This window comes from Lutra lutra, chromosome 11, assembly GCF_902655055.1.
Source record: "Lutra lutra chromosome 11, mLutLut1.2, whole genome shotgun sequence".
Classification (NCBI taxonomy): Eukaryota; Metazoa; Chordata; class Mammalia; order Carnivora; family Mustelidae; genus Lutra; species Lutra lutra.
This window is the reverse complement of record NC_062288.1, coordinates 1,352,751-1,377,245: the sequence shown is the minus strand read 5'-3', so window position 1 is coordinate 1,377,245 and position 24,495 is coordinate 1,352,751. Positions and strand designations below refer to the sequence as shown.

The 24,495-nt window shown below is 56.0% G+C and overlaps 1 protein-coding gene and 1 pseudogene across 6 annotated transcripts in view; one reads left to right on the top strand and one right to left on the bottom strand.

Moving 5' to 3' along the window:
- Positions 1–3,365: 3,365 nt before the first annotated feature.
- Positions 3,366–24,495, top strand: part of CAMK2B (calcium/calmodulin dependent protein kinase II beta) — a 77,356-nt gene continuing 56,226 nt past the window's right edge. The window contains exon 1 of one of the 6 annotated variants that reach the window (XM_047694755.1): positions 3,366–3,623. In XM_047694755.1, coding sequence (XP_047550711.1) covers positions 3,559–3,623 — 65 coding nt within the window. In that variant the 5' untranslated portion in view covers positions 3,366–3,558. The remainder of the gene's footprint in view (positions 3,624–24,495) is intronic. The other 5 variants (XM_047694750.1, XM_047694744.1, XM_047694751.1 and 2 more) reach the window with 5 other exon arrangements.
- Positions 24,051–24,236, bottom strand: LOC125081483 (uncharacterized; annotated as a pseudogene).

Sequence of the window (24,495 nt, the reverse complement as noted above, 5' to 3'; positions counted from 1 at the left end):
CATCACTATCACCATCATCACCATCATCTTCCTCACCATCATGATCATCACCCTCCTCACCTTCATCATCACCATCATCATCATCCTCATCACTATCATTACCATCATCATCAATATCACCACCATCAGTATCACCATCACCACATTCTTCATCCCTATTATCGTCACCATCACCATCGTCATCACCATCTCCACCATCACCATCATCATCATCATCACCAACATTATCATCATCACCATCACCACCATCACCATCATCACCTTCATCATCATCACCATCAGCATTACCAACACCACTACTGTCATCTCTCCACATACCTGCCATGATGTCTTGCTGCCATGTCAAGGGCCAGGTGATTGGAGACTGATGGATTAGGGTCTCCCTGTTTTGGGGAACCACAGCCTGCTCCTCCAGGCAGATAGCTGGGTCTGGGAGAGGTGGTGGCACTGACATCCGTTCCTGGAGGTGAGGGGGACAGGAAAGGCTGTGTCTTTCCTTGGGAGAATGAGCCCCACGTGCAGCACTTTTGGCTCTGCAGATGTGATGCTTGTTGCCATGGTGACTGTCCTAACAATAACCTCCCAGAACTGATATTCCCCACACCCGCCCCAGCTGCCACCTGGGAGGGAGAGCCCTCCTTGCTGATGAAAGCCAGCTAGAGAGGATAAGGTGGGAGGCAGAGATGATGTGGGGGTGCGGGTGGAAGAGGGCCCTTCCTGAAGGAGGGTTGGGGGGACGGAGCCAGATGACAGGGCTTCTGGGGCCTGGGACTCCAGAAAGAGTCATGGCTGGCTTGGAAGGGATGGTTGGCTTCTCCCTTCCAGCTTTCTACTCTGCTGGGGAGGAGTTCTTGGAGTCTGGAGGTGGAGAGTAGGTTGTTCTGTGAGTGGGGTGCAGGAGCAGTGTGGGTCCCCTCAGTAGCTCAGCCTGCCCTGCCGGCCTTCCTCTGATTCCTTCTACATCATACCTTGAACATTCCAGCCCAGACGAGGGGCTGCTTGGGCGAACCTCAGTTCCTGACAAGAGTAGAACAAGGGCCTTAAATCAAACCCTTTAGTGATCCTGACTTCTTGGGGAAACTTGGTCTTGGGCAGCTTCCCCAAGCAGAGAAAAGAGGGACTTCAACACAGGCCACCCAGAATACTGCTCTGTCCTTGCCAAGGGCTACAGGAAGTGTGTGTGTGTGTGTGTGTGTGTGTGTGTGTGTGTGTGTGTGTGTGTGTGTGTATTCTCTGTGTGTGTGCGTGCCCACATGTGCATGCATGGGTGTGAAAATAAACAAGACAAGGGAGGGTCTCTGGGGCAGGGGGGTTGGAGTCCCAGCCACCTCTTGGCCATGTGACTTTACCTCTGTCTCTCCATTGTCCCATCTAGTGAAATGGGGAGAATAATAGTATATGCCTTGTGGGGTTGAGAATTAAATGAGGTAGTACATGTAAAATGCAAGTAAGCAAATGCCAGCTGTCTCCATGATTTTGATGCCACTTTATCCTGGCCTGGACTCATCCTGGCAGGAGTGTGTTTGACCTTGGAAGCACACAGGGTCTAGCTGCAGCCTCAGGAGAGGTGGACTGGCCAAGAGGTGCAATTTCGTTTTGTTTGTTTTGCTAATTGTATTCTATTGTGAGGGACTCTCCGAAGGATGTGGATGGCCCAGCAGCCCGTGAGGTTGAACACCATGGCGCCTGCTGCCCCAGGTGGGTGGCCAGCTGCCTGTTACCAGAAGCCAGGCGTGCTCCGTCCTGGTTTGAGGCATGAGAGGGGTCTCCCCTCTGGCCTGGCACCGCTGAGGTCAAGGTCAGACCCTCCTTCCCCATGGGTGCCCCTGCTCCAAGCCAGTGTAGTCCTCAGCCTCTGGTCACCTCCTGGGTGCCCATCGGTTCTGCAAAACCAGCCAGGACCAGAACTGGTTGCCACCCGCTCTGCTCCCCTGCCTGACAGCCTGGTGCTGGAGGCCCCCGGGGTCGGGGAGGCCCCGGCTGCCCCACCCCAGAGCGCCTTCATTTGACCTTTGGCTCAAGAGGCACTTGCTGTGGCTTCTGGGGTGAGCCACAGACCAAGGTGACCGAGATGTGCAGGTCAGGCCCACACCCTACGCCTGGGGAGCCCACGGTACAGTAAGTAGCTCACATCAGGGCCACTGCACGACCTAAATCAGGAGCTGGCTGCTGGAAACTTCTGTCCTCAGGGCCTGCCCAGGACAGACCCCGGCCCTGTCTCCTCAGAAGAGTGTGGTTGCCAGAGCCCAGGGAGTCCTCTGCCAGCTCTCAAGTCCTGCTTCTAGATGGCAGCCTGGGTGTGGCCCTAGGGGAAGGCTCTTTTGTGGGAAATGGGGTCAGCCCAGCCTCTCCTGCCCCTCCCTCCTGCTCTCTCCTCCTCCTCTGCTCCAGGGTCACTTTCAAGATGGACCCTCTTCTAGGCCAGAGCAGGGGCAGGCAGGTGGACTAGGCCTGAGAGGAGAGAACGTGTCCCCCTAGCGGGGCACAGGGCTGGGCATTTGGACTCCTGACTTACCGTAGCTGGAGCAGGCCTGTTCCCCTGACTCAGGGGCTCTCTGCCTTTCCGCCTGCACCGGCGCACCCCAGCGCGGAGTGTTCAGGGATCCAGGGAGAGGGCCCTGGGACCATGGGGAACAGGCCGTCCCCACCCTCTCATCCTGCTACCCACTGTCCCCAGTGTGTATACTGGTCTGGAAGGCCCCTGGGCAACTCTGCCAGGGGGGACAAGGCTGTGCAGTGTGTGGAGTACTGGAGACAGGACAGGAGGGTCCCGGCTGCATCTCCTCCTGGTGGTGTGAGGAATGTCCTCTGGAGGGTGACAAACGTGCCCCATCCACCCATGTGTGCCTGAGTGTCCTCTTGCGATTGGGGTGAGGTGGGCATTCAGGGGACTGGGGGCGGGGTTCATTGTATGCCGTCCCCTGTGCCCAAGGGGTCTCCAGCAGGGAACAGAGAAATTGACTTAGGTGGCTTCTGGTGCCTGGGTGTGTGTGTGTGCGTGCACCCAGGCACGGGTGCGGGTCCCGGCACAGCGTGAGCAGGGAGAGGACCTGGGTGCAGGACACGTGTGCGGGCGCGTTTTCGGGAGTGGTGCAGGTGATGTGACCCGTGTGTGTGTCAGTGTAGGGTGCGGGTGCGTGTGCATGTGCGGGAGAGGTGTGGGTGCGTGTGCAGGGCGAGGGCGCGTGTGCGGGTGCAGGGTAGGGGTGCAGGAGTCGTGCGGGTGCGTGTGCAGGGCGCGGGAGCGGTGCGGGTGCAGGGCGCGTGCAGGGCGCGTGCAGGGACGGCGGGCGCGGCGGCGGCGGCGGCGGCGGCGGCGGCGACAGCCGACCCGCGTTCCCCGCGCGTAGGTGTGCGGCGCGCTCCTGGCGGGGACGGAGCGCGCAGATCTCGCGTGCGCTCGCCGCCCGGCGCAGCCCAGCCCGGCCCCCGCCCGGCGCCGCGAGCCGAGGTGTCGCCCGCGCCCGCGCCCGTGTCGCCGCCGTGCCCGCGAGCGGGAGCCGGAGTCGCCGCCGCCCGAGCGCAGCAGAGCGCACGCCGAGCCCGTCTGTCGCCGCCATGGCCACCACGGTGACCTGCACCCGCTTCACCGACGAGTACCAGCTCTACGAGGATATTGGCAAGTAAGAGCCGAGGCGCGTGCGGGCCGGGCGGGGACCCGGGAGGGCGCCGCGCGCGGAGGGCTGGGACCCCGGAGACCAAGACCCTCCGCGACGCTGGTTCCGGGCGCACTGCGGCCCCGCGCGCCCCCGGCTCCTCCGGGCTCGGGGCCCGAAGCGCACGGCCCCGCGCGGCCCCGACCCCCGGGCCCTGGGCCAGGCTGCTGGACCTCGGCGCGCGCAGCTCTGCCCGGCCCTGTTCAGCGTGGCCGCCGGGCCAGAGGCCGGGACTCGGGACTCGGGGCTCGGCGCCGCGGGGGCGGCAGCAGGTGTCCCCGGAGCGCCGGGCAGACGTGACGCATTTGGCGGCGGGAGGTCAGAAAGGAGCGGCGCGCGGGGGTGGCCGCGGGGCCTAGAGCGCGGGGGAGGGGGCGGCTCTGGCCTGAGGGTCGCCCCTGGCGCGGGCCGCGCTGTCCCCACCCCCACCCCAGCGGCCAGGCGCGGGGGCGGCGGGACCTGCTAGGCGCCTGCTCCTCCGCGTGGCTCCATCCGCGCCGGGGGTGCCCACTGCGCTCCCGGCCGCGTGGGAACAGCCTCTGCTGCGGGGCCCCAGTGGAATCAGGGTTTTGGAGGATTTTCCCCCAGATTCTTCTGGAAACACGAGTCAGGAGAGCTGAGGGGCTGAGGTCAGGAAGCTTGGCAGGTCCCTGGGGTGGAGATGAGGGGGTGAGGTGGGGAGCCGAATGGGCTCCTGATTTCAGGGTCATCGAAGTAGGCGGGGGGGGGGGGGGGATGGGGGGTGGATTTCGGAGAGTTATTGACGCGCCTGCGGGGAGGGTGGAGGGGGAGGGTGGGAGATGAAATGGGGAGGAGCTTCAAAGGCTCTGTTCAGGTAGGGCCTCACCCCTGGGGAACAGGTGGCTCCTGGGCTCTGGTCTGCAACGTGCTCTTGTGGGGCGCCCGACTTCGAGTCTGCCAGGGGCTGCTCTCTGACCCTGGGGTGAATCAGGGTGGCTGCCCCCGGCATCCCTTGGTCAGGCTCCAGAACTCCTGAATCCCTGGGCTCCATTCTGGCGCGACCAGAGCCCTGCTGTCCTCACTCCTCCTCCAGCCCTCCGGCGTGGTGGGGGCGCTGGCGAGGTTTCCTCGTACACATCCAGCCGCTGAGCCTTATTTTTCTTTTTCTAAAAATCGTTTGTGATAGTGCTTGTGTTGGTGAGATGGGTCCTGATCTGGGAAGACTGAGACGCCCTGCGGATTCCCCCGTTCTTCCTGATGTGGGGGAGGATGCGGGTCAGGCTCGAGGGCTGGGGAGCTGGGCTAGGCGGAGTGGAGGAGTCCCCTGGCCTGGGGTTCTGGGCAAGGCCGTGCCCTGCAGGCCCAGAAACTCCCTTCCATTCCTTGGGTGCTCTTTGGGTGCCTGGCTTTGAGGCTGGGGGCCTGGAGAGCTGAGCAGAGGGATGGGGAGGGTCCAGCACACCCGCTGTGTGTCCCCCTGAGGCCCCGAACACAGTCTGAAAGAAGCTGGAAGGGGTAGTGGGGGGGGGGTCCTCAGAGGGAGGAGGTAGTTCTCCTAGGCAGAGGGTGGCCGTGGGAGGAAGTCACCCTTCCTAGGAGACCTTCTTGTCCTTTCTGTGCTTGCTCAGGAGCACACAGACCCTCAACCAGGCACCCCTTCCCTCAAGCTGATGCTGTCTCTGCTGACACCCCTACACTTTTCTGGGAGGTTCTGTGGGTCCCGTAGGGCACAGGGAGGCCCACCCAACTGGGGGCCTCTGGTTCCACCAGCGACTGTTCATCCTGGCCACTGGCACCCACATCCATACAGGGGAGTGGAGGTCTCAGCTGCCCTGGGGAGGGGCTGAGAGGGGTCCGCACAGCAGAGGCCAGATTCCTCCTGGGCAGCAAGAGCGGGAGCAGCTTCCAGAAGGGAGCCACGTGGTTGCCTGCCCTGCGGTGGAGCTAGGGCCCGGAGTGGGAGTGGGGGAGACATTCGCGGTGGGCAGGGGCCTGGGAGGGGAAGGGAACACACCCCAGCACCTGGGGCCCACCCTCTGGAGCCAGGAAGCTTTCTGCTAGGCCCAGCACACCTTTGTGGAGCCCCCCAGGTAGTGGGTCCAGGGAATGACCTGGGGGGCCTGTCACAGCCCTGCTGGGGTGTTCTGGGTAGGGGAAGCCAAGCAAGTGCAGGGTGAGCTGTGGCGGGGCAGGCAGCAGAAGGCCCGCACCTCTGCTCAGGGCTGGGTTCCAGGTGGCCATGGTGCCCGCTTGCCGCTTGCTGACAGCGCCTGCCCGAGGCAGTGGGTGTCCCTTCCCTGGCCCCAGGTGCATGCGTCCAAGTTTATTTAAAGCTGCAGCCCCTGGCACCAGTCAGAGGACGCTGAGCTCTCTGCCCGGGAAGGGCCGGGCCATGGGCCCACAGCTGCCTGCGTGACATGGCCTCCACCGCTCCCCTTCCTGTCCCGCTCGGAATCCTTCCCTGGGGAGCAGGGTCTGAGGGCCAAGGGGGGGGCTCTTGTCCCGGGCTCTGACCTTTCCGGCCTGGTGGGGCACGCCCGCCGGAAGGCCCACGTGCCGGGTAGGGAGCCACCCGGAGCGGGAGGTCCCCAGCCGGGCGCCCAGCAGGGGAGCGAGGCGCGGCCCCTCGTGCACTGGGCAGCCGTGCGCTCTCCGCGGCGTTCGCGGCGGACGGCTTCCAGACCCGGAGAGCGGCTCCGGGAGTAACCCTTCCACCGAGCATTTAGAACTCCCACTCTTTCGTCCTCTGGTTTCGGTTGTTTGTTCTCAGTGAGAAGAAAGCATTACAAGCGGACGGTCGGTACCCCAGGGGCGGCCAGCGCCGCGGTGCTGGGGAACTGGCCCACGCGCTGCGCTTGGAACCTACTAAGGGAGCGGGTCTTCGACGTTTTCACGGCGCACGCGCTGCCCTGCGTACGCGCACGCACACACCTGCGCGCGCGAGCGCGCATGCTCGTACGCATGCACGCACGCACGCACGCACGCACGCACGCGGCCCTGACCCCGTGAGGCGGCGGACCGGTTGGCGGTGACAGGGTTGTCATCAGCTCTTCGCGCCGCGCACCTCGTGCTCCGGGTCGTGCCGCGTGTCCCCGCGAAGCCAGAGGGAGCGCTGGGGAACCCCCGCAGCCGCGGCTGCTGTTTGCCGGTTCCTTCCAGACTCTCCGCTTCCTCTATCCAAGGGCGCGCGCCCGGAGCCGGTGGTAGGAGCCTCCCGCCGGACTCGTCGTCACTTTCCAGAACGCTGGGACCGCGTGTGCACGCGGCTGCGGGCCAAGCGCACCTGTCACCTGTGGCGCCCTGGCCTTCACGCTGTGGCTGCTGGCCTGGGACCCGTGGTGCCGCCCCCCACCCCCACCCCATGGAGGCCTGGGGGCTCCCGGGTGCGGTGCTCTCCCCGGTCGCGCGGGAGCTCGGGGCGCCCAGGCGTGAGGCCTTCTGCAGGGTTGGTCCCGGGCGGAGGGGCTGCTGGAGGGCCCGTGACTCCGTGTGCGTGCGGCGGCTCCCGGCGCGCTGCCCCTCGGTGCTGGCAGACCTCCGCCGCTGGACAGTCGGTTGGGTAGGGAGGTCTTCGTGTCGGGCTCCCGAGCTGGCCACTTGTGGGGCTCCTCTCTCTCCTTTAAAACGCGGTGATGTCCCCAGAAGAAAGCTCCCACGAGGGCCGGGTTTCAGGGGTTCCGGACGCTCCCCCGGGGTAAGGTGGCCCCGTTGGAGCCACCTCTGACGTGCAGCTCACTTGATTCGAGTTGACCAGGAAGCTGCTCTCCCGTCCCACTTTACAGACCCAGAACCATGGCTCAGGGAGGATGCGCCTTGTGCACCCCACCCCTGCCAGCTCCCCCTGAACTTTGCCAGGCCCAGGGCTGACCTTGGTGTGTCCTTGACTGCATCCTGTGTCCACCGGTCAGACGGGAGCAGGCCCTGCCATGGGGCGCGAGCCCTCACTGGCCATGGGCTTTTCCGCCGGTGAGTGACCTGCTAGGAAGTTAATAGATAAACAGGATATTCAGAGCAAATTGATGGTTGAGTCTCCCGAGCGAGCAGCAAAGCCAGGTTGCCAGGGAAGGAAGAGAGGGCTGAGGGGAGGAGTCATCAGCTGTTTGCTCTCTCGCCCCCTCCAGTGAGCGCTTCCCTCCCCAGAGCCTTATGCCAACACTGCCTGCTGCCCCAGCTGCTCCCCCAGACGCCCCCCATCCGCCCAGGGCCCACCCCTCCCTTGCCCCGCTTTTGGCTGGCCCTAGCGCTCGGCCCCTCTGACATGGAGGCAGCCGCCCGCTCGCCTGCGGGTGGGGTGTAGGCCCCTTCGGGGCCGCGTGGGGCTGCACGTTCGAGGGAGGGGTGAGCAAACTGGCCCCAGAGCTGGAGTCCCATCCTTAGTGGAGGGTGTTTGGGGAAGAAGTCACACACACGAGGCTGCGGCAGGATGCACGTGAAGGTGACGCTCCTTTAGTTACTACTGAGCGGTATTTTTATACCATAACCTACTTTGCCGGGAGCTAAGAATATACCTCGTGCTTGCTACCTGCACTCTTTCTCTCCTGATAGCGGTCCCAGCAGTTAAGTGGTGCTTATTACATCAGCGCGCTCCATCCCTGAGATCCACACTGTGACCATTACCAGTTCACGGCACAGGTGGACGGAGGCGTCGAGGAGCTCCATTTGGGGCCAAGGCCGCGTGGACCCGGATTCGAATCCGGGTAGTGGGCTCCAGCATCTGCCTTCTGCTCCTCGCGGCGGCTCATGCCCCCACTCTGTTCTTTCCACCCGCTGACTCACGGCCTGCTTGTGCTTGACTCTGACCCTCGGCTTTTCGGGACCCGCCTGCCCTCAGCAGGCAGCTCGCCATGCCCGCTGTGCTACCCCGGCCCCCACCCCATTCCTCTCTGTAAAAGCCTCATTTCCTTTGGTTGTCCTTCCACGACAGCCAACACTCTGCCCCTGTTTGGACCAGCAAGGCTTGGGATTTTATTGCATTAATTAAGCAAATTGCAAGGACGATATCTTCTCATAAAGGGAAGTAAATATACATTTGTGTGCAGTGAAAGTGACTCTTCGACGGGTTCCTCAGGCGGAGGAGCCCGGGCAGACCAGCGTCAGCGTGAGGACACGCGTGCTCATGTACACACAAGCAGTACGTGTCATGCATGTATCTGATTTTAAAAACACAGATGGAATCACCATACATGTGATTCTGTAGTTTGTTTGCTCCTAGCGCCTGTTCACACCCATCCCTCCAGTCTGAGTGTTTTCCTGCAGCTCAGGGCCCATCCGTGCCCATCCATTGCACACAGGGTGAGCTGGCTGCTGTTTTTAAGCCGAAGATGGGACCCGTCCTCTGATAAGCATGATGGGGGATGATACGCAGGCTCCCACGCTTTCTCGGAGGACATGATCCCTATGCAGGAAGGAGGATGGGTTTCGTCTGTTGTTGCCTGGGCACAGAGACCCCTTTCAGAAAGAACCCAAGACCAGATTCCTCCCCTCTTTTATCTCATCTAACGGAAAGAGATTTTTTTCTTACACCTAAAAAGACACTGTTCCCATGAGGGTCCGTGTGGCTCCACTGGGGTTTAACAGGTGCTGAACAGGACCCACCGGGTGGAGGTGATGGGAACAGTGTCTGCGCCTTGGATGCATCCCATCCCTCCCTCTGCTCTTGAACCAGGGAGGTTCAAGGCATGAGATGTGGCCTTTCTGGAGATTTCAAATATATTTTCAAAAAATTTAATTCCCTTTTTCTCTCCCACAAAAATGGAATCTGATTTTTAAAGCATCTTTCACAGCTGCGAGTCACTTTGTTAGTGTAGAAACATAAAAATGCATTATGTATCAACTTGGTTTTCCAAAAATTATCATATTGGCATATTACATAGAAATGTATACTTTATTCCTATAAAAGTCTGAATCTATTTAAAATAAAAACATCCTTGTATGTTAAAGTGGCAGGACTCGCCTCCCAGTCCCGGGGGCCCCTTGTCCCCTGGCATGTGGCGGGCTGCTAGCTTGGCCAGTGGCTCTGCCCCCGCCACACGTCATTCTTCTGCGCGGACATAATGATCCTGACAGAACTAAGGCTGTGATTCTTTGTTAGGCCAGATACAGGCGTTCGTTGAATTCTGCAACAGATTGGCAATAGTTGGGCAAAGATTTAAGAAATTCTATGGAGGAAGCATAAACTGCTCTGTTCCATGGGGGGTGGGGCAGGGGACTAATTTCAGAGCCACCACCTTTCCCACTTGACAAGCAGCTCATGGGGGCCTGACTTCAAACAGCAGAGTCACTGGATCCCCCCTGAGGTAACGCCCTCCATGGGGGCCAGTTTCCTGGCTGGTGCCCATTTCCGGCAGGAGCCGTGGGGCCGCCCCGCCTCTCCGTTCCCCAGCCCACCCTGAATTCCAGGGCTTGGAGCCAGGCACGTGGTTGGTGCCCAGAACAGTGACCTCGAAGGCTGCACGTTGGCACCCTCACCCTGTGGGTGGGGGGAGGCGGGAGGTGCTGCTGGTCCCAGGGACGCTCAGACATCTGGCTTGCGGGGCCACTGTCTTGTTACTTGGTGAGGTGTGGCTGCAAGGCAGGCTTCTCAGAGGCGCCTGCTGTGGACTTGACACCGAGGGTTTGCAACATTCTTTCTGTGTCTAATAAAGTACTTCATGTAGCTCCTGTTCTTGTATATTGAGGTGCAGCCTGGTTCTCAGTCGTTGGTTTGAGCCAGGCCATCTGTTTCTGTTTTCTTTCTTTTTTTAAAAAAAGATTTTATTTATTTATTTGACATAGACAGAGATCACAAGTAGGCAGAGAGGCAGGCAGAGAGAGAGAGGGGGAAGCAGGCTCCCTGCTGAGCAGAGAGCCCGATGTGGGGCTTGATCCCAGGACCTTGAGATCATGACCTGAGCCAAAGGCCGAGGCTTAGCCCACTGAGCCCCCTAGGCACCCCTGTTTTCTTTTTTTAAAATTAGGGTCCACACCCAGTGTGGAGCTTAACACGGGGCTTGAACTCAAGACCCCGAGATCAAGACCTGAGCAGAGATCAAGAGTTGGATGCTTAACCAACTGAGCCACCCAGGTGCCCATGCCATGCCATCTGTTAAGGGCTTTCTGGGTAAAGAGTGCTTGTCTAGTGAGGAGTGCACCTGCCAAAGAGGTGGCCAACACAGCGCTTCCCAGCCCCGGCTGCACAGTGGGGACCCTGCCCCAGACCCACTGGGTCAGACACAAGGGGCATGAGGTCTCCAGTGCTGCAGTGGACCGCGCAGACACAGGCTCGAGGCCAGGCCCAGGCTCCTTCCCCCTCCCTGGGCTCTGTGTGAGCCTCCCCTGACCACAGGTGGGGAATTGGCCTCCTTTTTCTGAACATGCAGCCATGTCACTCCTGATCCTGTTTGCCTAGAGCAGCACTGTCCAGTAGAGACACAGTTGTGAGTCACATGTGTCCTTAAAATTTTTCTACTACTTAAAGTAAATAGAAACAGATGAAAGGAAGTTTAATAAGCAGATGTATTTAGTTCAGTGTATCCAGAGTATTATTTCAACACTAAATCAATGCAAATGTTATTGTTAAGTATTTTATATTTTTAAAAACATTACGTATTTGAAGTCTGTTGTGCATGTTATAGCACATCTCCATTTGGACCAATCTCAGGTCATTACAGCTGCTTTTAGGCTGTGGTCACACACTGAACAGGGCATGTCTAGGGCATCAAGGCCATCATTTATTTATTTACTTATTTATTTGGCAACTTTTCTGGTTTCTTTTGCTTTTCTGCAGACTTCCTCAACCTGTAAGTCTGCTAGCACACTTAACTGTTTACGAGATTCTCTAGGTACGGGGGAAAAGTCGTGAAAAAAGGTACTTGCTCCCAAGGAGCTTCTACTGGTGGGGAGGCAAGTCACAGCCATAAACACTAAACACATTTTATGATGGGGTAGAAGGTGATTAATACCTCTGCTCCAGGAAGAAGTACAGAGACTCGGGAGTGCCGTTTAGGAGGAAGGCTACAGCTGTAAAAGGGGTGGTTGGGGCATGTCAAAGGAGAGGAAACTAACTGCTAAAATCAGGAATGAAAAAGGGACAATACAACTGACCCTACAGAAATGAAAAGATGATAGGGAGTCCGTGCAGAAGTGTGTGCCAAGGTGGATAACCTAGATGAAACACAAATTCTTGGAAGGACACAAGCAACTGAAAATGACTCAAGAAGAAACAGAAAATCTGAATAGACCTGTAACAATGACAGACTCATTGATGAGCGAGAAATTTTGAAATCTCCCACTAAGAGAAGCCCAGGCTTCTGGTCAATTCTGTCAGACATTTAAAGAAGAATTAATAGCAGTCCTTCACAAAGTCATTCAAAAAAATAGAAGAGGAAGGAATTTTTTTCCAACTCATTCTGTGGAAACAGTAATACCCTAATACCAACACCAGAAAAGGACTCCATAAGAAAAAACTATGGACCGATATGGATATAGATGCAACATCCTCAAGAAAATATTAACAAAATGAATCTAGCAACATAGAAAAAGGTTATAGATTATGAACAAGGAAAGTTTATCTCTGGAATAATGGGAAGTTGGTTCAACATACAAAATTCAGTCACCATCATACAGTATATTAATAGAATAAGCAGAAAGATTATCTGATTATCTCAATAGATACAGAAAAGTATTCGACAAGATCTAATATTTTTTCCTGGTGAAAATACTCAACAAACTAGGAATAGAAAGGGTCGTCTATGAAAAACCCACAGCTGACATATTGCACGATGAAAGCTGAATGCTTTCTCCCAAGGTCAATGTCAGGTCAGGACAAGACAAGGATATCTGCTCTTTCCACCTCTGTTAACAAGTGCAGGACGTTCTAGCCAGGACAGCTGGGCAAGAAAAATGAAAGCACCCGTACTGGAGAGGAATGGGTAAACCTATCTCTGGGTTTGCAGTTGACATGGTCTTATATGTAGATTATCCTAAGGAAGTTCCAGGAGGATGATCGGAACTAAAAATGAATTCAGCAAAGTTGCAAGACACAAGATGAAGATATAAAATTCCATTATATTTTATTACACTAGCAACGTTTGATCCCAAGATAAAATTAGGAATTAGGATAATTCCATTCATAATAATATCTAAAAGAATAAAATACTGAGTAATAAATCGATAAAAGGAGTGTAAGAACTTGAACACTGAAAACCACAAACTACTGTTGGAAGAAATTCAAAACCTAAGGAAATGGAAAGACATCCCATGTTCATGAACTGGAAGGTTGAATGTTAAGACAGCTAGACACTGCAAACTGACCTACAGATTCCATGTGATACCTGTCAAAGTTCCTGCTGCCTTTAAAAAAAATCAACAAGCTGATCCTAAAATTCATATAGAAATGTGAGGAGACCCAGAAAGAGCCAGAATATTCTTAAAAAGGAAGAACAACGTGGAAGGACTTACACTTGGTAATTTCAAAACTAGGGGCGCCTGGCTGGCTTAGTCGGGAAAGCATGCGACTCTTGATCTCTGAGTTGTGAGTTTGAGCCCCACATTGGGGGTAGAGAGTACTTAAAAATTAAAAAAAAAAACACACACTATACAGCCACGGCAATCAAGACAGCATGGGTACTGGCATAAGGGTAAATAGAGGGGAATAGGACTGAGAGTCTAGGATAAACCCATATATCTTATCATTGGATTTTTGGCAAGGACAGCAAGACACCTCAATGGGGAAAGATTACTGTCCATTCAACAAATGGACAGCTGGGTGTCCATGTGCAAAAGAATGAAGTTGGAACCCTACCTAACACCATAACACTATGATCTCAAAATGGATCATAGACCTAATTGTGGGAGATAAACCTATAACATTCTTGGAAGAAAACATAGGAGTAAATTTTTGCGATCCAGGATTTGGGAATAGTTTCTTAGGTAGGACACCAGGAGCACGAGCAACAAGAAAAAGAGGACATAATCAGCATTAAAAAGTTTTGTGTTTCCAAGGACGCCCTCAGGAAAGTGAGAAGACAATCTGCAGAACGGGAGAAGATATTTGCACATCACATATCAGATAAGGAGTTCGTGCTTAGACTAATCCAAGAATGTACTAACAGTAAGAAGACAACCCAATCAGAAATTGGGCAAAGGACCTAGCTATATAGACATTTCTCCCGAGAAGATGTCCAAGTGCACGAGGAGTGCGTGAAGAGAGTCATTTGGGGAAATGCCAGCGAAAACCACAAGCAGACCCCACCTCACTTCCACTCGATGGCGAGCGCCACGAAGGCCGACAGTGGCTAGCGTCGGCGAGGGTGTGGGCTGGAGCCCTCACGCTGCTGCTGGGGACGTGGAATGGCTCAGCTGCCGTAGGAAGCCGTTTCTCCAAACATTCCATTCCTAGACACGTACCCAAGAGCAAGGGAAGCACAGGTCCACACAGAATCCTGCTCCTTGGAGCCGGAACCCTAACAGCCAGAGAGTCGAAGCCCCCCGAATGCCCATCGACTGATGAATGGGTGAGGAGAACAGGCTGTGTCCACGTGACTGGGAAGCCTCGGCATAAGAAGAGATGAGGTCTAGTGTGTTCGGTGCACGGCACGGCAGCACGGCCTGGGGAGCGTGGAGAGAAGCCAGTCTGGAGGCCCACGTGTCGTATGGTCCCGTTACCTGACACATCCGGTGCAGGCGGCTCGTGGGCACAGAGGGCAACGTGGGGGCACAGTGGGGAGTGTGGTGGTTGGGCGCAGCGTGTGCTGAGTGATGGGAATGTGAGCTTAGCTTACGCCGTCTGTGGTGATGGACGGACGGTTCTGTGCTGTAGTAACAACCATTGAATTATACACTTGAAGTGGGTGAATTGTTTGGTCCATGAATTCTATCTCAATAAAGATGTTTAAACCTAAATAAAACCAACGTAGAAAAAAAGAGAGAACTCTAGCATCTGGCTCTCAACCCCCAAATTGCCAAGAAGTGAGATTTGCAGTGAGAGCGGCTTTGGCTCGAAGCTCCCTGGCACTGTCCCCGCCGTGCCCGTGTGGGGCCGTGGCCCAGCCGATGTGAGCCGTTCCCATGGCCCTCTGCCCGCTGGGGCACCGGTGGAGGAGCGGAGGCCGGAGCCTCTTGTCCTCCGTGTTTCTGAAGCCAGACCTGGCTGGCGCTGGTCCACAGCCGTCTCAGAGCAAACAGAGCGGCGAGACTGGGGCCAAGGCCTACGTGCCTTGGTTCTGGAAGGCACCGTGCTGGTGGGAGGCCTGTGCTTCTGCCTCTGGAGGGCGAGGCTCCCTGGGGAGCAGGAAGAGTGGGTCTCAGGGGGTGTGGGACTGGCCTCAGAGAGGGGATTGCTGTCAGCAGGGTTGGCCATGATGAGGCCAGGAGGGCTGGAGTGGGGGCGGCAGGGAGCCCAGACCCCAGGTCTTGTTATTCCTGGATGTATGGTCGCCTCTCTGGGTCCTCAGCAGGGCTTTCTCCTTTCTTTCTTCCTTCCTGTGCCTCTCCTTACCTCCTCTCTGCTCCCCCTGCCCATCCTCCAGGCTCCCACTGTCCCCAAGCACCCTCCGAGGTGCCCCCCAGCCCCCCCGGAGCAGGGCCTGAGCTGGGGCGCTCTTGTCTTGAGTGCAGCTGCCAGGTGGACACACGTGTCGGGGAGGGGTCCTCCGAAATACTTTGCCTTCGGGGTTCGTCCTGGGGCTCCAGGGGCTTCTGTCCTCCGTAGCCCTGGACTATGCTATCTGTGACTCCCGGGCCAGGGCCTTGCTCCTTAGGGGCCCTCGTCTGCACTCCCCCTCCCTCCCTGGCGGGTCTGCTTGGGGTCCCGTGGCAGCGCTGCGACTTGTGAGGTACACAACTTCAAGGTGCCTGTCCAGCCTGGTGCCCAGCTGGGACGGCACGTTTCACTTCCTGGAGGACGTGAGCAAGCGCCTGTCTTGACCGCCTGCTGGACGGTCTGCGCTGTGGGGGTGTTCCCCTGTCTCTTCCCACAGCGGTTCAGAGTGTGCCCACCGATGGATTGGCATTCCCCTCCCGTTGCTGGGGGCCTGGGGGCCGGGTTTGTCCCTCTGTGTCCCTCCCCCTTCCCTGCCCTTGAAGGGTCCTTTGGGGTCCCACCTTGATGCCTTCCTAGGGACCACGGCTTCTCCTCAGAAGGGGGAGTGGCGGGCTTCATGGCCCCTGACCTTGTGTGGGGCGTCGAGGACCCTCCCTCGGGGCTGAGCTGCTGTTCCGAGTGTCAGGAGGTCCGCTTCCCGGCCTCATCCGAGTCTTCTCTGCTGTCCCATGTTGGGCAGATAGGGTGCCAGCCTCCACCCACACAGCAGTGTGTCCTGCCCCATATGGAGCCGGCCAGGTGCCCGGGCCCCCACTCTGCACAGCCTGTGGGTGTGTGGGCCTTGTGGGGCTCACACAGGCTGGCCGTGGGGCCGTGGGTGGACGGGGACGCCTCAGAGCCCCAGCTGTCGTGAGGGTGTGTCGTACAGCATGCCAGGAGCTGGCTGCGTGGCCGCCTGTCCCAGTCCAGGCTGTGGCGTGTCCCCCGTGTGCCATCCCAGGTCCTGAAGCCTCCGGTGGCGGCAGCATTTCCCCGGGGGCTGGGAGGAGGAGCTGGCTCAGAGCCAGAGACCCCAACGAGTGTGGTTGGCGCTGTAGACCGGCCGCTCCTCTGTGCCCAAACCGGGGAGCCGATGGGGCCCAGCCACCGCCTTGCCTGCGCCAGCCCCACAGATGCTTGCTGCTGTCCGTCCCCTCCTGGCCTACTGCCCGGACCCCCACCGCCTTCTTCCGATGCGTGTGGAGGGAAGTCTTCTGAAAAACCTGGTTGTCAAGAAAGTGTTACAAGCACCAGCCTCTACCCTCCCCCTGATCGTTTCTCGGAGACCCGGCTGCGCACAGCACGAGGACAGGCTATTGTGAGATGCTGGCGAGGTCCCTCTCCCCGTCCTCACCGGCTCGAAGCGCACGCTTCAGTGGCATCGAGCACGTCCACTCTGGGGGGCGGCCACCACCACGGTCCATCCCTACAACTTTCTCCCCGGCACTGTCCCCCGCGAGGGAGACACTAGTCCCCATCCCCTGCCCCCCGTGCTGCTGCCCCCGTCTGCTCTCCGGCCCTGTGGGTTAGACGCCTCCCAGCACCTCCTGGAGCCGGAACCCTACAGCGTGTCCTGTGCGCGGCTCCTTCCACTCAGCGTGGCGACCTCTGGGGTCAGCCATGCGGGAGTGGGTTGGGGGCTCCTTCCTCTTCCAGGCTGGGGACATACCACATTCTGTTCATCTGTTGCCGGACGTTCCGGTTGTCTCTGTCTCCCAGCTACCGTGAACAGGTTGTGCACAGGACATTTTTAAAAGACATTCACGTGGTCTCCTCCTTCTGGCCACAACTGTGTGACACTGGGCTGTGTGGCCCTGGGCCTTCATGGAACGTCGCTGGTTTCAGTCCCCCTCTACAAACCAGGAGGGTTGGGGCAGGGACTTTCTGGGGTCTCTTCTGACCCCGTGTGTTGGTTCTGTGGAAACCCACACCTTTGCTCCGAGACCTGCCACAAAGCTTACCTGTTAGAAGCTCAGGGCCCCTAAGCCGATCCCACGGATGTTTGCACCCTTCGAGGAGAAAACTAAAGAGGGTTGACTTCTGCTCGACCTGAAACATAAAACAAAAGCAAGTTCCTAAAGCTTTAATTGAAACACACCTTGCAGGAAAAAGCCGAAGCCACTGTAAGTCCCCGCGCCCCTCTGGCCTCTGCCGCCGTGCGTAGACACCGGGCAGCTCGGGGGGCTTGTGCACAGCGTGCAGTGAGTGCCCTGAGGCAGTGGAGATACTGGCCATCCCTGTTGCTGTCCGTCCGCTGGTGGCTGCTGCAGGAGTGACCTGGGCAGTAACTCGGGGCTGTCCAGGGGTCTGGCTTAGCTCTGTCCCTGTCCCTGACTGCCTGGCCCTGTGTTTCTGGGTGGCTGTGTCTCGGCCCCTGTGGAGCCCCAGCTGGAAGTCTCGGGGGCCATTTTGTGGGGAGCCATCACTGTGGCGGGCCCCATTCTTCCCGGTGGGCTTCTGGATCTGTCCTTGGTCACACTAGTGGGGCAGCGACACAGACCTCTTTCCAGGGAGGGTGCCGGGCCCATCCCAGGGCCGAGGACATGGAGCCAGGCTCAGGCACTGTTGGGGGCAGCCCCCGGGCATGCAGTGGGACATGGAGGCACAGGGTGGGCTGCAGGCCAGGGCACCCTCTCTTGAGAGCTCAGTAGCTGGACGTGATGTCATTGTCCCCATGCAGGGCAGGTGGCCACCTGTACCTGCTCCCTCGGGGCCTTTGCTGGACCCTCCTGGGCCCACCGGGCCTGGTGGTCCATGGAGGCCACAGACCACGGACAGGTCTCTCAGGGTGTGCGCCTTGCCCTGGGGGGCCCCTCAGGCACTCCCCACTGCAGTTTTCCTTTTGGACCAGGATTCTGAGGGGGAGGACCTCTCGGGTCCTTGAGCCGTGGGCAGAGCCCACACCCCCCCCTTTCTCCGCATCTCCCACCTGTCCCATGCCTTGCAGAGTGGACATGGGGACAGGCCAGGGCAGGGTGCAGGCACCCCGAGGCAGGGCAAGGGCCTGGGTAAGGCACAGAAGGGCCGTGTGGTGGAGGCTCCAGGCCTGGCTGGGCTTACCCGTCCTGTCCCAGTGTCACTGCCTCTGTGCCTGGCTCCCAGCTGATGACCAGTTTCCACAGCAAACTGGAATCCCTGCCATCCGGGGTCTGGGAGCAGACGCAGAGTCCAGGTGCATTTTAGGGGACAGCCCAGAACTCACCTTGCTGCTTCCCTCCCAAACATGTGAGGCACCTGCCCCCTTCAGGTGGAGCCGTGAACAGAGGGGCTGCTACAGTCTCCATGCCACTGACATGGGGCTGACAGTGGAAGCAGACCGCTCACGGAGAAGGAGGTGCCAAGCCCCCGGTGGCCCGTGGACACAGGGATGCTGTCAGTCCCAGCCCCGCCGCCTCACCCTGGGTCCGCTGCGGGCTTCGGGCCCACAGATGCTTCTCCCTGTTGGCTGAACCGCCAGCCTCCAGGCTCAGCCCTCCTGCTGCCCGCGGGGCATGGGCCCTGGGAGCCGGGGGCCTCTGGATTGGCCAAGGCCTCCCGTGCCCACAGGAGAGGAACGCCAGAGACGAAGATCTGACCTAGCCAGCCCGGGGGGAGCAGCGGTCCGGCGTGGTGCTGGGGCTCTCCTGCCCTCTTGCCCTACCTCGGCCCTGATTTTGGTCTTTGTTTGATGCATCCCTGGCGCTTGGGTTCGGTCCGTGGCTTCTGTGAGGGCCCAGTGTGGTTGTCACTGGAGAGTCCTGGAGAATGTTGGTTACTGGAGAGAAGGGGGGAAGGACAGCGGGGGACGGTGAGCAGACAGCATGCAGGGTGGCTTGACAGGCTTCGTGGAGGGCAGCCTCAGCAGGGCCCTCTCTCCTGTCCCCTGGCTGTCCCCCTGCCCTCCCTCACCCTCTGCCTCCGCGGTGGCAGGGGGATGGGCGGTCCTTTGGGTAAATACCCAGTAGTGCAGTTGCTGGACCCTATGGTAAGAGCGTGTTGGTGAGAAATCCCCAGTGTCCCCCAGAGCGGCGGCACCCGTCTGCGCCCCACCGGCAGGGAGGGGTCTTGGATCTCGGGTGTCCTAATCGGGGCATAACAGAGTCTCCTTGTCATTTTAATCTGCATTTCCCTGACGACACTGGATGTGGGGTGTCTGTCCACGTGCTTACTTCGTCTTGGACGAGGTGTCTGTGCCTGTCTTCGGCCCATTTTTATGTTTGTTTTTCTTACTGTTGCACTTCAGTAATTCTTTGTGTATTTTAAATGCAAGTCCAGCCCCAGATGTGTGTCTGGCAGATGCTTCCTTTTGTCTGTGGCTCATTTTCTCAGTATCCTAACCTGTCCTGGAGCAGAGGTTTTATTCTGGTGAAGCCCATTCGGTCATTTGTGTCCTTCATGGAAACGCTTGTGGTGTCGTATCTGAGAAAGTCATTGCCAAGCCCAAGGTCACCTAGATTTTCTCCAACGATGTATTCTAGGACTTTTATAATTTTGCCTTCTACATGTAGGTCTACAATCTGTTTTGAGTTAATTTTTAAAAAAAGATTTTACTTATTTATTTGACAGAGAGAGAGATCACAAGCAGGCAGAGAGGCAGGCAGAGAGAGGGGGGAAGCAGGCTCCCTGTTGAGAGCCCGATGCGGGGGGGGGGGGGGATCCCGAGAACATGACTTGAGCTGAAGGCAGAGGCTCAACCCACTGAGCCACCCAGACACCCCAAGTTAATTTTTGTAATAAATGTAATGTCTGTATCTAGATTCTCTCTCTCTCTTTTTTTTTTTGGCATCTAGAGAGTGAGTCGTTCTAGGACTTGGTCTGTTCAGGCTACCGTGATCAAAATACCACAAGCTGTGTGGCTTTTGAGAAATGATTTCTTACGGTTTTGGGGGCTGGAATTCCAAGGTCATGGTGCCCGCACATGTAGCGTCTGCGGAGAGCCCACAGCCTAGACAGCTGTTGTCCCTGTATCCTCCTGCCGTGGAAGCGTGGCGAGATCTCTCTGGGGTCTCTGTTCTAAGGCGCTGGTCCCATTGGTGCGGCTCCAGCCTCCTGACCCCCTCACCTCCCAAAGACCTGAGACCTCACCTTGGGAGCTCAGATTCGAACGTGTGGATTTGGGGAAACACAAACATTCAGACCACAGCAAGCACCATCTGTTGCGAAGGTTTCCTCCGCCGGCTCGCCTTTACTCTTCGCCAAGAGTCGGTTGACTCCATGTGTGGGTCCGTTTCTGGACTCTCTGTTCACTTCCATCGATGTGTTCTCTCTCCTTCCACCAAACCACGCGGCCTTGGTTACCGCAGCTTCGTACTGTCTTGAAGCCGGATGGCATCAGCCTCCAACTCCGTTCTTCTGTGGTCTTGTGTTGGCTACTCTGGGTCTTTTGCCTCCAAATGGACTTTAGTAGCAGTTTCGGTTCTTTCTGGGATCTTGATCAGGACTGCGCTGAAGCTAGGCCACGTGGGGAAGAACGGACGTCCTGACAGCGTACGGTCTTCTACCCATGGACGTGAGACGTCTCTGCATTCATTTCGTTCTTGGATCTCGTTCGTGGAAGTTGTGAGTTTTTCTTCTGTGGATCTCGTGTTTTGTGATACGCAAGTATAGTTCATTTTTTGGTGGTGATGGAAACAGTATAGTACTTTAAATCTCAGATTCCATTTGCTTGTTGCTGGTGTGTAGAAAAACAGTTAATTTCGTATATGAATCTTGTATCCTGCAACTTTTTTATAATCGCTCATTAGTTCCAGGAAGATTCGTGGTTTTTGTTTTTGTTTTTTTAACCATTTGGGAGACTTTTTACATAGGTAATCATTCATCTGCAAAGAAAGCTCTATTTCTTTCTTCCCAATCTGTATACCTTTTATATAGTGAATCCGCTAGGATTCCCAGTTCGATGTTGAAAAGGAGTGAGGAAACGGGACATCTTGGCCTTGTATCTGGTCTTAGAGGAAAGCATCTACTTTCTCCAAAAGTATGAGGTTAGTTGTAGGTTTTTTGTAGGTTCTTGCTAAGTTTTAAACTGTGGCCCACCCCTCCAAATTCATAGGTTAAAGCTCTAGCCCCAAGTGGGACTGTATTTAGAGATAAGATCTTTAGGAGGTAATTAAGGTTAATTGAGGTCATAAGATTGGGTCTTTATAAGAAGAGACACCGGAGAGTTTACTGGCTCTCTCTTCCTGTGTACCCACTGAGGAAAGGCCCTGTGAGCATTCAGGGAGATGGTGGCCACTTGCCAGTCTAGAGAAGAGAGCTCACAAAAGAGCCCAGACCCCAAGGGACCTTGATCTTGGACCCCCAGCCTCCAGAAGTGTGAGAAAATAAGTTCCTGTTTTTAAGCCACCCAGACTCTGATATCTTGAGCCAATGCAGTGTTCTTCATCAAGTTACGGTAGCTCTGTTCCCAGTTTGCTGAGATTTTTACTATGGATGGATGTTGGATGTCATCAAAGGCTCTGCTGCATCTGTTGATACGATCACGTGATTTTCCTTTTAAATCAGTGGGTGTGACGGTTATGTGAACTGGTTTTCAAATGTTGAACTAGCCAGCCTTGCCTGCTGGGGAGGCATGGCTGCTTGGCCATGGAGCATACTGTTGGACTCTGCTAGGATTTCGTTGAGGATTTTTGCATCCGTATTCATGAGAGATGTTGGTCTGTAGTTTCCTTTTCTTATAATGTCTTTGTCTGGTTTTGGTTTTAGGGTAATGATAGCTTCACAGAATGAGTTAGGAAATAGTCCCTCTGCTTTTTTTTTTTTTTTTTTCTGGAAGATTGTAGAGAATTGGTATAACTTCTTCCTCAAGTGTTTGGTAGAATTCACCAGTGAACCCACTGGAACCCACCAGAATATCCATCTGGTGTTATGCCGAACACCACTGGGCCTGATGCCTTCTGTTTGGGAAGGTTATTAATTGTTGATTCAATTTCCTTAACAGATATAGGCCTCTTCAGATTATCTGTTTCTTCTTGTGTGAGTTTTGGCAGATTATGTCTTTCAAGGAGCTGGTCCATCTTATCTGTGTCACCAACTTCTGGGTGTAGAGTTGCTCATCGTATCCTTTATTATCCTTTAATTTCCGGGGGTCGGTGTTGGCCCCTTTCATCTCTGATGTTAGTAATTTGTGCCCTCTCTCCTTTTCTTTTATCCTGGCTAAAGGCTTATCAATTTTATTGATCTTTTCAAAAGATCAGTTTTGGTTTCATTGATTTTCTCTATTTATTTCCTGTTTTCAAGTTCATTGATTTCTGCTCTTTTATTATGTCTGCTGCTTTCTTTGTATTTATTTATTTTAAAGATTTTATTTATTTATTTGACAGACAGAGATCACAAGTAGGCAGAGAGGCAGGCAGAGAGAGGGGGGAAAGCAGACTCCCTGTTGAGCAGAGAGCCTGATGCGGGGCTTGATCCCAGGACCCTGAGATCATGACCTGAGCCAAAGGCAGAGGCTTAACCCACTGAGCCACCCAGGCACCCCTGCTTGCTTTGTATTTAATTTGCTCTTCTTTTTCTAGTTTCCTAAGGTGGAAGCTTAGATTATTGGTTTTAAGTATTCTCTTCTACTACATGCATTCGATGACTTGAATTTTCTTCTAAGCACTGATGTTAGTAAGTCCTGCAAATTTTGTTAAGTTTTATTTTCATTTTCATTTAACTAAAATAGTTAAAATTTTTTCTTGAATTTTTTTCTTTGACCCGTGTGTTTTTTGGAAGTGTGTAGTCTGACCTTAGTGTTCAGAAGTTTTCCAGCGGTCTTTCTGCTTTTGTTTCCAGTGTGATCCCACTGTGATCCGAGAGCACGATGTGTATGATGTCTCATCTAATGAGTGTGTTACGATGTGTTACGGCCCAGAATGTGGTCTGGGTGCGTGTGTGTGTGTGTGAGCTTGGGAACGTGTGTTCCGCTCTTGCTGGGCGAAGGCGCTGTCGATGTCCCGTAGCTCTTGCTGGCGGAGGGTGCCGGCGAATGTGGCGACGGCCTTCGTGGTTTTCTGCCTGCTGGGTGCGTCCACTTCCGACGGAGGGTGGTGGCGTCTCCAACCATGAGCATGGACTCATCAACTTATTACAGTTCTGTCAGGTTTTCCTCGTGCGGTTTGATGCACTTTCAGTGTCCACACTAAGGATTGTCGCGTGTGAGGATAAACCCCTGATAACCCCCCTCGCTCCCTCTGCTCCATCTGAAATCAGTGCGGCTGCTCCCGTGTTCTCCATCCCTTTGTTTTTTCCCTTGTGGTAAAATACACATAATATAAAATTAATCATTTAAACTGATTTCAAGTGTCCGGCATCCGTAGCCTGAGGACATTTGCAGTGTGCACAGCCATCGCCACCGTCTCTCCAGAACCTTCTCATCTTCCCACAGTAGCTCTGTCCCAGCGTGTTCCTCCTTCTCCAGACCTCACCGTGTCCCCTGGGCTGATGCCCGTCTTGGGCCTGTCACCTCTGCTGCTTGGAGCCCTCCAGGAAGCTGCTCGAGGGTGTCTGTGGGCCGCAGGGGAGCGCAGCCGTGGCAGGGGAGGGTGACGGCGTGAGCTGTGAGACTGAAACCGGACGCTGCGGACACGTGCCAAGGTCAGGCTCTTCATCTGTGTGGGGCTGGCTGACCTTGGTGTGACTGCGGAAAGTCATGATTAGTCACCACTGTGCACACTCACGCCTGGATCTCGTCAGGGCATCTGGCACAGGTGGTCGTGCAGGGCCCTGCCGGGCTCTTCCTCTGAGCTGCGCCCGCAGGACTCCTGGTGAAGCCGCTCCTCTCTCACATTTGGGTGTGTGTCCGTGGCCGGGCAGTGGACGCCAGCTGGTGGCAGCGGTGTTTCTGCCCTGCCTCGCTGTTTCCTACTTTGTGGGGGGGTTCATTCAGAAGACATCTGTCGCTGGACTTCGACGGGCCTCATAAGGTTTCAGAAAGTGGTCAGGATTGAGGCCTGGAGACTCGAAGACCCTCTGCCCCCATTCCTGGCCCTCATGACACTTCTTGAGTAAAGATTTCTGTGGTGAAATAATTAGGTTTCAATTAGCAATAATTGCGCCTTGGATAAACCTCATTGGCTACAATACCGCCACTGCGCAAAGCTGTGGTGAAATAATTAGGGAGAGGCTGCACCTCATGACTCCCTAGTTGGACACTCCTAGCACAGATGACCATATTAAAGGCTCTGAGAAGTCCTGCAATTAAAAAAAAAGCAAGCAAGCAAGCAAGGAAGGAAAACACCATTTAACTTATTAGTTCTCAAACTTTGCCTAAAGAGCCCCCTTTGTACCTACCATCTGTTGACTTCCTGCAGAGGTAAAGTCTGAGGAACATCATTTGGGAAATGTTTGCCTGGTGCACAC